Source organism: Sinocyclocheilus grahami, unplaced genomic scaffold (assembly GCF_001515645.1).
Source record: "Sinocyclocheilus grahami isolate Dianchi unplaced genomic scaffold, SAMN03320097.WGS_v1.1 scaffold1349.1, whole genome shotgun sequence".
In the NCBI taxonomy this organism is placed as follows: domain Eukaryota; kingdom Metazoa; phylum Chordata; class Actinopteri; order Cypriniformes; family Cyprinidae; genus Sinocyclocheilus; species Sinocyclocheilus grahami.
Window position 1 is genome coordinate 167,331 of NW_015506528.1, and position 16,592 is coordinate 183,922.

At 35.2% G+C, this 16,592-nt stretch overlaps 2 protein-coding genes across 2 annotated transcripts in view; both read right to left on the reverse strand.

Moving 5' to 3' along the window:
- arrb1 (arrestin, beta 1) overlaps positions 1 to 3,984 on the reverse strand; it is a 54,070-nt gene extending 50,086 nt beyond the window's left edge. Inside the window, exon 1 of the mRNA XM_016255585.1 lies at positions 3,584 to 3,984. Within this exon, the coding sequence (XP_016111071.1) occupies positions 3,584 to 3,603 (20 nt within the window). The 5' untranslated portion in view covers positions 3,604 to 3,984. The remainder of the gene's footprint in view (positions 1 to 3,583) is intronic.
- A 4,056-nt stretch (positions 3,985 to 8,040) lies between these two features.
- Positions 8,041 to 16,592, reverse strand: part of LOC107569480 (autophagy-related protein 16-2) — a 45,175-nt gene continuing 36,623 nt past the window's right edge. The window contains exons 17-19 of the mRNA XM_016255586.1: positions 15,123 to 15,170; positions 11,678 to 11,779; positions 8,041 to 8,753 (exon numbers count right to left, since the gene is read on the reverse strand). Of these exons, the coding sequence (XP_016111072.1) occupies positions 8,660 to 8,753; positions 11,678 to 11,779; positions 15,123 to 15,170 (244 nt within the window). The 3' untranslated portion in view covers positions 8,041 to 8,659. The remainder of the gene's footprint in view (positions 8,754 to 11,677; positions 11,780 to 15,122; positions 15,171 to 16,592) is intronic.

The window sequence follows — 16,592 nt, forward strand, 5'->3', positions numbered from 1 at the left end:
TTGTTTCTGAAGGGAATGCGCCCCCGATCTACATAAATGCGACTCATTCATGATCCAGACTCATCTACAGAAAAATTAGTATAATGTTTTGTATTGAATTTTTGCAAATCGCCTTTCCTAATAATGTGCTGATTAGCAAGTTTCACGATGAATGCGGCTAAAGTAAACCGTCTCTCTGAGAGCAGCTCGGAAGAGAGGGGCGGGGTCAGCAGAGCTCATTAACATTTAAAGGAAAATGCTACAAAAACGGCTTGATCTGAAAAGAGCTGTTTTTGACAGGGTAAAAAAAGGTGTTTTTACACTACCATTGAGACATTTTAACCAAACTATGTTACAGACTTCTCATTAAGACCCTAAAGAATCATATCAACTTGTGGAAAATGGGCATCCTATAAAAAAAAAACGAGTACTATATGAATGATTATGGGAAGAAAAAAAAAACATAATTCCTAACCTGGGGTTCACCACATGGGATTCACAATGATTCAAATAGGACATGTTAGGTTTATTATATATTAACAAATGTATAAATCTTATAAAGAAATGGTATAAACAGAAATAATAACAGAAAAACAGTCATTTTTGATGAATATATGCAAGGTAACACGACCATGTAAAGCAACAGAAGATGCACTTCCTGCAAATATAGTAAGTTTGTCATGAGCAGATTCAGATGGCTTGTCAACAGATCTTTCACTGATTATCTAAAGCATAGTGCACACAAAACTGGCTGTGCTTTCTCAAAATGCCAAGCGCCAATCTGCTGGGGTTTACAGGTATTTAATGTCATAACTACGAATTCCTAATTTGTTACAATAAGCACTTGCAAGAAAGGACTAATCACTGTTACGAGATTCACAAATTACATCTTTGAAAGATGTTTAAGAATTGTTAGCAAGTAAGCAAGACCTTACTAAGCACAGCTATTCCACTGTCCTCTGAGATTTACATTTTTGTGTGTATCGCATTACTGCGCCGATCTGATACTCTATCATATCAGTCGGATACGGACCTTTTTCCGGATCAAGTATCAGTCTGATGGGACTGAGCCAATACGATTCTGTGCATTATGGTTGTTACTGTTAAGGTCAAAAAAGGGAAAGCAGTGAATTTATACAAAGTGAATTGTACAATAATGTACAAATAAAAAAAACTAAGCATGAAGGTTCACCTGGCACAAAGACATAAGCAGATAATAAGAAAACAGACAACAAACAAGATCATATGAATTCATACAAATTAGCCACCAAATCACCAATTACGAATTTCCATGAGATTGTGTTAGTCACGTCATTCAGCACTCAAACAACATGTTGAGATCGCTTACGACAGTCAACACAGTAAAACTCTCTCCAAGATGATCCAAAGTTCCCATTCTCTTGCATAAGCTGATCATAAAGACCTGTGCTTTTGTTTAAAAGACTGTATTTTGCTGGAGTTTATTGGTGATTCTGAATGGTCAAGTACTCACAATCAGATGTCTGTTGGATGAGAGAACTGGAGTAGCGAACTGAATGACATTTTCATTATGGAACAAGGTTCTATGTGACTCTGAGTGATTATGCTTTAAATTGTGAATCATGATATGCCCAGAATATGCTTAAGCATTTTGTGACACTCTGCATTGGAGAATTTCATAAAGATAATTCATCTTTGGCCTATTTGTTATATCATGTCTTTTTGTCTTATTTAAAAAAAAAAAAATCTACACAATACATTTTATAGAAGTGCTTATAGTGTATATATATGTAGCAATAACTATCAAAAATGCAATGTTGTAGTATAAAGAAGTTATGAAACAAAATGTCCGAATTTTCATTTAAGTGGGTGACTACTGACCAGAATAGACAGTAATGTATACCACACTTTATGCTGACAGTCAAGTCTTTCACTGACTTGAAAGTTGAAGGTTTGAGGGGCTCAAAAGTATTTCCTACCTTAATAAGGAGCGCTGCCCAAAAGTTTGGACATACAGTTAGGCCTGTCACGATAACAACTTTTTGTTGTGCGATATATTGCCCTATAAATAATTGCGAAAAGCGATATTATTGTAATTTTAAAGACCCTTGTATGCCACTGAATATATAATCATAATAATATAATCACAGCAAGGCCTACACGATGACAAATGTTCCAAATGACAACAAACTTTTAATTTTTAGGAATATTAAATCATGAAAATTAAGTATCAAAATATTAGATACCTTAATAAACTTGAATAAACTTTTTCTAACAAAAAGTGCAAAGTAACAATTAGAAAAAAAGAAAAATGCACAAAGAGTTTGTATGGAGATTTTTCCATCTAGAGATTTTTCCCTGACCTTCTTTTCTCTGTAAATTAAGCGTGCACACTATTGCTGAAAAACACAATCACTACTCAGCAGTCAGATGTGCGTATGCACAAAGATCCCTAAACAAGACCATATCTGCATATGAAACTTTGTTTGTGGAAGCATTTTTTACATTTGAACTAGTACCTCATGACTACACCACGTTATGTACGAGAAGCTGCAAAAGACACGGGCGCAAGTGGAATGTAAAAAACATGGTGACATTAATGTTTAAGTAAATATAATGGGCGATATATTGCGTCAACAAAAATGATTGAGGTCATGTACATATATTACGCGGTAAGTCGATATATTGATTATTGCGACAGGCCTACATACAGTAACTAGCTCAATGATTAAATACAGAGTAACTAAGTGGCTCTTTAAGAAAGGGTGACCCATTGGGGACCCAAGGGTTATACACGCTTTAAAATTCCAAAAACGTACACATTTTCGCAGCAATAATATATATAAGAATTCCCAAAAGAAGTAAACCGTTCTTAAAAGCATCCTTTTTCTTGATGTAAAGAACATTTTAAATATTTCCACCTTTTTGTGTGATGAAAAGTTTCCATGGATGTTAAAGGTTCTTCAAGATGCCAATAAAAAAAATCGTAAATTATTTTGAAGAGCGAATTGTTACTATAAACCTGTGTGCTTTGAGTGCTGGTTCATAGCCCTGCTGAGAGTTTTGCATGTCCTGGTCAGATGTGCTCTTGTGTGAAATGTCAAATATCAATGGAAATGCCGCTTTGCCAAACAGTGTGATCCCTCTAAAGCCTTCCTAGAGAGAACTGAAGCAAATGAATAACAGATGAAACAAATGGGATACACTTGTGCAGTGGTTTCTGATGGCTTGTGGGTCTGTTCCAGATTGGGTCAAGGAGAGGAAAGGATCAAAAATGCAACTATCCATTCAGCTAATTGTCCATTTAGCATAGCAAATAGGCTTATTTGTAGTGCTCATGAGGCCAGGGTCAAATCCAGCCGTGTCCCTGACCTGTGTTTTCAATTGAACACCCCTTAATACAATTTCAAATGTTAACTAATCATAACTGGTGTTAAAGAGCTCAGACATCTCATCCTAAACTTACCCTGAGAATGGACAAATGTGCACTGCAATGAAATACTGACTGCGTTGAGCCACTGTTATGTTAAATGACCAATTACATGTGGAACATATCAAGCTATATACAGAATAAAAGAAAAATGTCCTCCTGAACCAGCTAATCCATCTGAAACACACGGCTTACCTTGTGCCTTTATCACCCATCGCGAGGATCTGCGTGCGACAGAAACTCTTCTGCTGTGGGAAGAAGATGAGAGGGTGATGGAGCTGAGGGGGAAAACGAAAGATGAAGAGAATTCACTATGCTGCGTTAGAGAGCCGCTGTCACTTAAGCAGCTCTCCTCGCGGTCTGAGCGCTTTCCAGATGAATCCAATTACAGGAGCATCTCCACTGCCGCTTGCCAACAGACAACCGAAAATAAAACAAGCAGAAGCCGGCGATTCCTCGTTGAGTCCTTCAGGTGGGAATGTAGGAACGATAGACGCTGTTTGGAAAATCCTAACGCTTAAGAAGCGTCCGTTTGATATCCACACTATCTAGCAGAGCTCTTCCGCTGTGTTTTCCTCTCCTCGTCTCTCTCTCTCTCTCTCACATAAACTCGCTCTCTCCCCTCCTCTCTGGATGTGTGTCTCTGGAAGCAGATTTCTTCTGTGCAGAGGCTGCAAGATGAGCGACGACATCGTTTAAAGTGCTGTCACATTACAGTTCTAAACACCCAAAGCAATAAATCAATACCGACTAGGATAAAGCATATCAATCAGCCATCGTGAGGGTTTAAGATAGTTTTATTCACTGAAAAAGCATCCCTGATATTTTAGTGTTTTTAGCATGTATCAGATAAATAAACCAACCTCATTAAGGTACTGCAAATAAGTCAATATAAACATCAAGATGACTATAAATGATGCTGAAATTAAAACCCACACAAAATATGACAGCAATGCATCATTACTTCAGACTGTAATGACAAAAGTGTAACACTCTAAAATACATGAATTCTCAAATGAATGCTAAATCGTGTCATATTGACACTTTCCACAAATAGGATACATTTTGGTGTCCCATGACTTTATTAGGCACAAATTTCAAGTTTTTAACCTAACCATTAACCCATAATGAAAAGTAGTTACAGTAGTTTCAAAACTAAAAGCATCTCAAATATTTATTAAAGTTACAAATATCAAATAATAATAATACATACAAATACACTAATCACAACAATTTTTGACATTTTAAAATTAGTAGTTATTTTATAAAATGTTTTATTTCATTGTTTATTTCACAACAAAATCACTTAAATTGGTGTTTAAAAATATATCATGACAAGTTTTGGTATTTCAGGACATACAGTATTTTGTACCCTATTCATGGAAAGTGCCTGTTAGAACATAGGACTTATTCCTATTTGCTCTTTGTCTTTCATTTTGCATGTAAACAACAGACTTAATAATCAAACTCACGTTTGGTCCTTACGTTTTTACAAAAAAGAAATGAGTGTAGTTAACAAATATACCGCCGTTTCCTTGATAACTGTGCTACTTTGAGAACAATCCACATTTGGAAAGGCAGAGTTCTTTTAAGTTTTACTCGGTAACAATATCATTAAAAAAGAAAACGCTTTCCTCTAAAAAAAAAACAACAACAGCACTTTTAAGGGCAAACAAATGTAATCTTCATAAATCGAACTAAAAAAAGCTATTGCTCCAAGTAGTGCCACCTGTAAACATCCCTGTTTTTGCTGTTGAAATTAATTTAATTGTACATCAATTATTCTAAGTCAACCAAAATATCTAATAGATGTTTCCTTGTAGATTCTTCTTAATCTCATGAAGTGTCTTTGATTTACTTAACCCCAGTATTTCAAGCAGGTCATGAAATACATGCCAAGGTCATATTTAATAAATCTTTATGTTCAATTCAAATATTTAATCGATTTTTGCATTGCATTGGAACATTATTTTCATGACAATTACGCACATTTTTACCCTAATTCTCATTATTGCAATTTGAAAAATCTTGCTCTGATTATCATAACACTTTTTAAATAATGTATTTTTAACATGTAAAGTTCTCTATAATAATTATAGAATTGTTTTATACTGACGTTATGCTAATATAAATTTATAAATGTGAAAATGGAACTTTTTATTAGTGCTGTCAAACGATTAATCGCGATTAATCGCATCCAAAATAAAAGTTTTTGTTTACATTATATGCATGTGTGCTGTGTATATTTATTATGTATATATAAATATACACACACATGCATGTATATATATTTTAGAAAAATAGGTTATGTTTATATATTAAATATATTTATTTATCATATAAATTATATGAATATAAATATAGGCATGTGAATACATGTAAATATTTTCAAAATATATACTGTATGTGTGTGTATTTACGTATACATAAATATACACAGAACGCACACATACATTATGCAAACAAAAACTTTTATTTTGTATGCGATTAATCGCGATTAATCGTTTGACAGCACTACTCTTTATACATTTAACTTTCATAAAGTTTCATAATTTTATAAAAAACATTTCTTATGATTTTGGGGTGATCTGAACATGTTCTTTGTAGTGAGATTCTCTCTTTTATATATATTTCATTAACTTACAGTGATCTACAGTAAGATCAGAGATTTCTGAGGCACATAGTACTTCATCATAGCAACTAGCACATACGGTTTTAGGTTAATAAATATTCTAGACTCTACATTAAATCTCCTCGGTCCAACAGCTGACAAGTGTAAGATGGGCATTAGATTTTCCTCATCTAACCTTTAATTAACATGCAAATGAACACAGCAGATCGAATCACATGGCAGTAATTTGGATCTTCAAAGTCAGTCAGAGCGGTGCGCTGTGATTCTCATCAGACACAGGGCTCTTTTAAATGCTAATCTGAGCGCAGTTTAGCAGTGAGCATACTGGGTCTCTATGGCAGCACTAAAGAGTGTGGCGGAGGCCAAGGCTTCCTCTCATTCATTTTTAAAACACGAGTCCCTTTTTATAATAAATTACTGGAGTCAGTCCAGTAAAGCTGAGCACTTCCCTGAGGCAGTGATTAACAACATACAGTGGGGTCTAAAAGTCTCAGACCACTAGTGAAAATGCTTCTATTTAGCTATTTTTCTAACTTAATATATATTTTTTTATTATTAGAAATCATTGGCATGACAATTAGAGGGAATTTAAAAATCAACAAACAAAATAATTGGCGTGTTTGCTTTAAAGGTGGGGTAAGCGATTTTTCAAAAACGCTTTAGAAAACTGATTCGGGCCGAATAGCAAAACAAACTTGTAGCCAATCAGCAGTAAGGGGCGTGTCTACTCATGATGTGGAGGAGAGAGCGTTCAGTCCGAGCCGAGCGACAGAACGATAGATAGAGATGGCGGATAAAAAAACAAAAGAGGAAAACGTCTGCGGAACAAACGAAGGCTTAAGGCAATAAGGCAAGAAGTAGGACCCGTGTAAATATCGGATCAGCTTTCCAGCGCTGGAGAGAACTCAAAGAGCGGAAGGCCAGCGATCGGATGCCGAGGTTGCTTTGTTTCTTCTCGATAGGTGAGTAACACCGTGTCTGCGCCGCAACAGCTAAAGTCTGTCTAGTACACTGGACACGACAAAGCGACCGTTGAAAATCATTTGGAATTTGTGTCAATACGTCATGAATAGAATGCAGCAGCAGTTTTCTGTCGGGGATTTATCGTGTCGTGCCGCGCCGCATCCAGTGTAGGCCATAGATATGTATCTATGGTGTAGACAGCATCACTGATTATAATGAGTTCTATTGTATTTTGTCGCGCCGTGCCACTCGCGTCCGGTGTAGACACAGTGTAACATTGGTTTTGCTTTGTTTCACAGAACTAATCGTTGCCTGGGTTGCGTACGTATGTGTGGGGCGGAGCTACCAAATTAGGGGCGAGACCCTTTTGGGGTAGGGGCGTGTTTGTTTTGGTGATTTCAAATGTCAACACTGGCTACCAGAAATCGCGTACCCCACCTTTAATGACAGCAGCACTCAAGCTATATGAAATCATCCTATTTGTGCAAAACCTGAAGATTATGTTTTTCAGAACAGGATATAATCATTATCATAATGATGATGTCACAATTTGCTTGAGTACATTTCATTAGTGATCTAGAAATAGATCAATATGATGTTCACTGTGGTCTAAGACAGCTAAAATATATACACTAGCATTCAAAAGTCTGGGGTCAGTCTTTTCTGCTCACCAAGCCTGCAATCTATCAAACCTTATTTGATAATATCTATAAAGTGTAATACTATTACACTGTAAAAGTTTTCAATTTTATTTAGTTCTTTTTAAATGTCATTTATACCTGTGATGCAAAGCTAAATTTTCAGCAGCCAATTACTCCAGTCTTCAGCATCACATGAACCTTGAGAATTCATGCTAAGAAATATTTCTTATCAACTTAAACAAGTTCATATTTTTGTGGAAATACATTTGTTTCAGGATACTTTGATGAATATAAAGTTCAAAAGAACAGCATTTATTTAAAATAGAAATCTTTTTACACTGTAAATGTCTTTACTGTCACTACTGATCAAATGAATATCAGCATTGATTTCCTAAAAAATACTGACCCCACAGTTTTGAACAATAGTGCTTTTTTTCCCATTTATAATATTTATATCTCATTGTATATTGCATTCAAGAATCAGTGTCATTGTGCGACAATATACAATGGCCTTTTACCAGGCATTCAATTTTGTGTCTGTTCTGTGTTTTGGTCTCTAAAAATAGGACTGACATGCGAATACATTGGGCTCGAGTTTCCACGTATTCAGAAATGTGTTGTTGTATTCCTAAAACAGGCTGAATCAATTTTGTTCATGTTTCCCTTTGATATCAAATCCCAGAGGCAGTGATATCTGGTGTACGTCAAGAGATCTCTACAAACCTTTGTTTGTTTGTTCAAGCCTACAAACGCTTTGGCACATTCTGCATCGGTAATTCATCTGTAACAACATTTCAAAATAAAACCCAGACAGCTCTGCTCAACAGTCGCCAGACCCCTGTAACATTAGCACATCTGTCTGCGTTTTGGATGACACAGCCTCTTAGCAACAAATACTGTCACAATACTAAGGGTACTGACGGAGTGCAGAGTGTGAGCTTTTCCCAACAAGGTTGTGTTTTGATGACATCCCTGAGTGCATTTCCAGGAGTGACTTCAGTTGATAAGATGGAAAAAGGCAGCCCGTGTGTGGTCTCAGATATCGCTCCAGAGCACAGCTCGACGGCTCTTGTCCACGCTTACCACATATTCACCTGACAACGACCAGGCCACCGCGCTTATTGAAGCTCTGCAAAAAATTATTTAATCTTAGAATTCAATTTAAAGACAAAATTAAAGAGATAATTCACAGCATCCCACCCAAAAAAGCATTCGGCAAAAGTGGAATTATTGACACAACAACCTCCATAACCATAGTCCATGCAACTAATATGCTGTATTCCAATTATCCCGAAGCCACATTAAAAACTAAAATATAGCTTTGTGCAAAGAACAGACCAAAATTTAAGTTAATATTTGCTGAAAATCTTTACCGCTCTTTAAAACCTGTCACAATTTAGAGTTTGTTTATATGCATCATGACAAATCTTTACATAATAATGGCTGATTGTATATTATCCCTTATTTGAGAGTGACTTGCAGTAAATGAAAAAGGGAAAAAAAGTAAACTAATCAACCCGGAGTGCATTTCCTGTACAACAATGTAACTTGCTGCTTAACTCTTCCTTTGCCCCAACGCTTCCATGCAATTGACAGAATTTTCCAGCTTTCTGTATTTTCACTGTTATATGGTAGGGGGCACTAATACACATCTTCTGAAAAAGTACTGAATGTCTAGATAAAACACAAGTGAAGAAGAAGCAGCAGCAAAAACAAGCGATCGTGTATAAAAGCAGATGCGTATGTAAAATAAAGCGATGATCAAGCATTAAACAGCATTTCAATCAAAACTGCCTAACGTTACCAATGTGAAATGAAATGTTACCGAATGAAATGTTGACCCATGAAGTGGTTTGGGATTGTGCAAGGTTTGGGGGTGATGATGGAAGCAATCGACTCCATCTATGTTTTGAATCATCGTTCTGAATCCTATACTGCAAAAACACGATTTTCTCAGCTTTTCATTCAAAATGTTGCTTTTTTTAATGAAACTTACAAGTATTCATAAAAAAAGCATGACGCTAGAATAAAACAGGGTTTTTGTTTAAAAGCAGAGGCTCTGTTCTTTCTTTTCTTTTTTAGACATATTGCATGTTCAGATATTCATACAACAAAATATAAGGGGGGCCATGAACGTTTTGTGAAAGTGACTCAAAGTGCTAGCGGCGACTTGCAACTAAAAAAAAACATTGGCTGGGAGTAAAAGATGCAAAGATGCTGGGAGTCACATTTGCAAAATTTAAGCGAAATTTTATGGGCAAAAAATGACTATTTTCTACAGTATTGTCAAAAGCTTAGCAATGTAAAAAGTAGGGCTGTCAAAATTTTTTTTTAAATTTCGAACATTCGTCGAATTTAAAATAAAAATCCACATTCGAATGCAAAAACGTTGCATTCGCATTTTAGTTGTGCGTCAGGCAGCCTTATCAGTGGCACACAAGATGCGATGACGATGTAAGTATTGTTGCATTTTAATGCTTTTTTAGCCTATCCAGTGGAACCCACGCTGCTATGTTGTTCATTCAAAATATTGTGGAAAAAGAGAACATCAATGCGGAGAAGATGTTGTTTACGTCAAAACTGAAACCAAGCCATTCACACAGAACACATTTGTATCGCATTTTCTAGAGGGACATCTATCACCGTTGCACTCGCGCCTCGCACAAGAGAGCCTTGTTTAGAAAGCCATGTAAAATTAATGTAAGTTCAACTTTTAAAAACATGTCTCGAGACTTTATGGCAGTTTTTCCCCATCCCACTGCATCTCATGTTTTTAAACGAAAAAAATGTAGTCTTTGTGATTGGTTTTTAGTCCTTCATATTAAACTGTACATACATCCATGATGCTGTTTTGTTTCTAATTGTTTAAGCAACTTAAATAATTATATATGGTTTATAAACATGATTTTAAACATTATGCACTTTTTTCAAAGATAGTCGTGTTATTTTATTGCTTTGAAGAAAATAACATTAGTAATATTTTGCTCGATGAGCCTTCTTGTGGCCCCCTAACTGAAATTATGCCTTTTAAATTCGAATATAATTCGAATATTGATCATATTTAAGTAAAAAATTGGAATTTAGTTTTTCAGCCATTTTGACAGCCCTAGTATAAAGCACAGCTCCTAAGTCACACCAAAGTCACTTTCAAACCAAGCAGCTTTCTGTTGGTCAGAACAGTGAATTCACATGACGAACTTGAAATGAGCAAACACTTGAGCAAAATCTGCGCTGGTAACTTTTATTGTCATCACAGAAACTCTTTGATTCTGCGTGAAATTACTGAAATTTGCCAATGAAATTTCGCTGAACAATGGTAAATTGACAATATAATAGATGAAACGGCCAATCAAATCAAGGCTGAGAAGCCTTGTTGCCATATGCATATTTTGTCAATCAAGCTTTTAAGTCCATCAAGCTTTGCTGAACTGTAAAAAAACTGGAGAAATTAACTTCCTAGTCACGACTATTTCCCGAAATTGTAATAATTTTTGGAACAACTGTGATTAAATCCACAACTGTAGTAAATTACATCACAATGGTGGTGGAGTTGTAAATTTAATTGAATTAATGTCAGATTATTGCTGTAAATATTAAACATGGCATCTAAGGACTACTTCGCTATTTTGTTCTCCATTGTTTCACTTTATTTTCAGATATTTGATTCAATTGCAGGCTCCGTATTACATTCCGCTTGGTTTCTAGAGCAAAGCCTCACACGTGCACTCTTTAAAGACAGTGCTTTCATTGTCTTTACAGACTAAAAGATGTAGAATGAAAATGTGGAATGACATACTGTATATAGCTTTTACTGCATATTAGCCAGTCCACATTTCATAATAACAAGAAACTATGCTGTAGTTCTGACCACACAATTCTGGTATGCTGTTTGCAAATGTGTGTTGGAGCTATGGTTTTGGAAAACACAGAAATATTGAATTATGTTTGTCATGACAGAATTTGCAATCATAGTTTGCTAACGATACTTAGGAAATGCAAGTATGGTTAGGAAATTAAATGATTGGTTGTCCATGGTGGCCATCCCTGAGTTACCTGTGCATGTCAGGAAGCCGTTTTTCCAGGTTTCCTGTGCTCACATTCCATATGTAGACGGCACCGTCTGCAGAGCCAGCTGCCAGGAAACTGCCATCCGGACTGAAAAAGAGAGAAAACCGTCCATTGTGACTGATGACTACAGACTGAAACGCATTACTCTGTGGAACTGATTCTCTCTTGCCGTATAGATCCCTCGGGCCTGTGATCTGATAAAAAAAATTAACTGAAATGTCAGGAAGCTATACAAAACATATCTGTCCAGTATGTTCCTTAACCAAGCGAATGAGACTGCAAGACTGCATTTTAAAGAGTAGTAGCTTTTTTATTTTATGCTGAAATTATGCTGCCTTCAAAGACCTTATTTTGGACAAATTAGACATGGCTTTAAAGGAACACTCCACTATTTTTGAAAATAGGCTCATTTTCCAACTCCCCTAGAGTTAAACAGTTGAGTTTTACCTTTTTCGAATCCATTCAGCCGATCTCCGGGTCTGGCGGTAGCACTTTTAGCTGTAGCTTAGCATAGATCATTGAATCTGATTTGACCGTTAGCATCTCGCTCAAAAATGACCAAAGAATTTCTATATTTTTCCTAGTTAAAACTGGACTCTTCTGTAGTTACATCGTCTACTAAGACCGACGGAAAATGAAAAGTTGTGATTTTCTAAGCCAATATGGCTAGGAACTATACTCTCATTCCGGCGTAATAATCAAGGAACTTTGCTGCCATTGGCTGGTTTTATGATTGGCTAAAAATTCTAGGGACAGGTTTGATTTCCTTGGACACCTCTTTCTGTGATATTCACATGGTTGTAGGGTAATTTTATACATAGAATTTCAAAAAAATATAATTTACAACATCTTTTATATTATCCATGACTGGTGAGGACTGGTTTTATTCTAAATATTATGTATAACACCGTTATAATTTCCATTTGGTCCTACACTACCCTTCAAAAGTGTTTTTACACTTTTTTTATTCAGGAATTATGCATTAAACTGCACTAAACATTTTTTTTTTTTTCAGTGTAGTAGATATGCTTTGTTCGACTATTAGTTTAAATGGCATACACAGTTTCCTATGGCAGTGGGCTGTTTCTACCTGCACAGTCTAAAAGAAAAGTGTTGGCCAAGGAGGGAAGATGTTGAGTTATATGCCTGACACAAGAGGAGAAGGTGTTGAAGAATGATGAAGCAACCATTAGGTGCCTGCTTGTGACTCTCTCTCTTCTTTCAAGTGCTCGTGCCAGATCCATTTGTGAAAAAAAGCCACAGTGCGTACTGGCCTCGCTGTCTCCATGGAAACTGTATATGCCTATGCAGGGAAGTGCTAAAAAGACTCATCTGTGAGACTGGTTTCATATGGAACGTGTTGCATTTACTTAACAATGCTGAGAAAAACTGCAGGTTCAGACTGCGCATAAGGCTCTAGGATTATTGAAAATACATCTGAGGTAGAGGTAGAGCACACCATTTTTAAGCTAGAAATTGAAACAATCTATCTAATTCTTTAATACGGCACCTTACGCTGTTATATAAGCCTCTTCTGTTAATTCATACACAACAAACAAGTTTGGCAATGAAAGTAAGCCTAAAGCACAAAATAAGATATATTTTGCATAAATATAAACAGCCAGGTTCCAGTTGTAAAATTATCCAGTTGGATTATTTTTTATTTTAAAACGTTTTCTTGAGGAGCCAAAAGCCAGCGTGATTTCACGGTTGCATATTTGAAGAACTACAAACTACTACTTCTATAATTTTCAATGAACTTCCAATATTTTTTCTTTTATGTAAGTAAAACATTTTATGTTGTAATGCCATTTTTATATAGAAATTGAAACAATCTATCTAATTCTTTAATACGGCACCTTACGCTGTTATATAAGCCTCTTCTGTTAATTCATACACAACAAACAAGTTTGGCAATGAAAGTAAGCCTAAAGCACAAAATAAGATATATTTTGCATAAAAAAATAAACAGCCAGGTTCCAGTTGTAAAATTATCCAGTTGGATTATTTTTTATTTTAAAACGTTTTCTTGAGGAGCCAAAAGCCAGCGTGATTTCACGGTTGCATATTTGAAGAACTACAAACTACTACTTCTATAATTTTCTTCCAATTGAACTTCCAATATTTTTTCTTTTATGTAAGTAAAACATTTTATGTTGTAATGCCATTTTTATTAATTCCTATTGTATTTATTTATTTCTATATTTTTTAAATCCCTATAGAAAAAATAAAGACACTTCTCAGAATTAAAGAGTATAAATGAAAGGCTCCAACAAATAGCAGTGTGCATGTGTATATATATATATATCCATTCGAATGTTTGGGGTCAGTTAAATAAATTTATATTTTTATTCAGAAATAAAAAAGTTTAAATAAAAAATACAAATATTTTAAATTAAAAAATTACAGTGAAGACATCTGTAATCTCTATATATTTAATTAAATGCTATTCTTTTAAAATTTCTATTGATTAAAAAAATCCATGGTTTCCAGATAAATGTTAAGTAGCTCGCTAGTTAGTTTTTTTTTATAATAATCAAAAATGGGCATCAAATCAGCATATTAGAATGACTTCTGAAGGATCATGTGACACAGAAGACTGGATTAATGACACTGAAAATTCTAATTAAATTCTAATTAAACGGTTTACTGGATTTCAGATCAAATCAAATAAATGCAGCCCCCTAAAAAAAAAAAACAGATACCAACCCCAAACTTTTGAATGGTAGCGTAACTAAACAATACAATAATGTAATATTATGAATTTGCTTTGTTTTCCTCAGCAACACCAATAATCTAGTAATTAGATTAAAAATCTAATTACTAGCTCCAAAATTAATTTAATGAAAATAATGTCACTATACAAATAATCTAAAAGATAGGCTTAACATTTGTGTAAAATAAATAAATAAATAAATAACATGTCTAAAATAAATAAATAACACATCTTATTTTCTTCATTTTGAGGTTAAATATGACCTGCACAAGTTTTGTAAGTTTCACCACACGGTGAGAATAATCCAGACTTTGACCTGAGAGAAAACAAGACGTGGCTCTCACTGAAACTAGAAAGTGACAAGAGTAACAAATGAAATCCGTCTTGCCAGCTATCTTTACTCAGGGGGGTCAGAGCCTTTCCCCGTTCATTACGCTAGCAGAATTGGATTTTCCATCTACGTGTAAATCCACATGACCTCTCCAAAGACTAAGAAAAAAAAAAAGTCAGCACTGCAAAACAGGGTTGGTGTAGATGCCAGAAGCGCTCAACAGTACAGCGGTACGTTTCAGTGGTTGTAAGCATCACACCGCATGCCATCTTGAATGAGACATAGCACAGACATGTCCTATTACTGCGCAGACAGTGGTCTGCAAACTCAATACTGATGGATGGCTAGCGATGGCACGTAGTGTCCTGTTTGATTTCACTCACCTGAAGATGGCCTTGGTGCTGTCACTTCCACATTTGAATCCCTCCGCTCTGAAACAAGCAAGAAAAAGAGAGAAATCTGTGAGTGTTCTGTAAAATGAACAACAAAACTAATCAGAGTGCTCATACAGTTTTATATAAACACACTTTTGAAATGCCTTGGGCTATGTTCTGTCTATATAACTAGTTTCCCTGTTATTGCATTTGGAATTGCCTTAAAACAAAGGATCGTGCTGAAGGGAGCCGTTCTGTCAGTGGTGTCAGGGTATTGAATATGCATGATTGATGGTTTAAATAACAAATTCATTTCTTTGTCTCTTGGAACTTTAATCAACATTGTGAGCCTATTGCAAAGTCTTTGCAATGGCTTTCAGAAAACTGTGTTTCTCAATTTAAAAAGGAAAAAAACAAACTTCTCATTGTATATGGTAACAAAAACTGTGTCTGTGTGCATTTAGAAAAGTGTCACTGTCATCTGCCATGTCTATATAACATATATACATTACCATTCAAAACATTTGGGATAAAGTTTATACATATATACTTTACCTAACCCTAATTATTAATTTGTGGCACATATACTGTATATGTGTGTGTGTGTGCCCTAATTATACATTTTTAGCACATATGTGTGTGTGTATGCATACAGTATATGTATATTTATATATATAGATAGATAGGTAGGTGTGTGTGTGTGTGTATATAGATAGATAGATAGGTGTGTGTATGTATATAGATAGATAGATAGGTGTGTGTGTGTGTGTATGTATGTAGATAGATAGATAGATAGGTGTCTGTGTGTATGTATATATGTATATAGATAGATAGATAGATAGATACATAGGTGTGTGTGTGTGTGTGTGTGTGTGTGTGTATATAGATAGATAGATAGTGCATTTGGAATTGCCTTAAAACAAAGGATCGTGCTGAAGGGAGCCGTTCTGTCAGTGGTGTCAGGGTATTGAATATGCATGATTGATGGTTTAAATAACAAATTCATTTCTTTGTCTCTTGGAACTTTAATCAACATTGTGAGCCTATTGCAAAGTCTTTGCAATGGCTTTCAGAAAACTGTGTTTCTCAATTTAAAAAGGAAAAAAACTAACTTCTCATTGTATATGGTAACAAAAACTGTGTCTGTGTGTATTTAGAAAAGTGTCACTGTCATCTGCCATGTCTATATAACATATATACATTACCATTCTAAACATTTGGGATAAAGTTTATACATATATACTTTACCTAACCCTAATTATTCATTTGTGGCACATATACTGTATATGTGTGTGTGTGTGCCCTAATTATAAATTTTTAGCACATATGTGTGTGTGTATGCATATATGTATATTTATATATATAGATAGATAGGTAGGTGTGTGTGTGTGTGTGTGTGTGCGCATGTGCGTGCGTAGATAGATAGATAGATAGATAGATAGATAGATAGATAGATAGGTGTGTGTGTATGTGTGTATG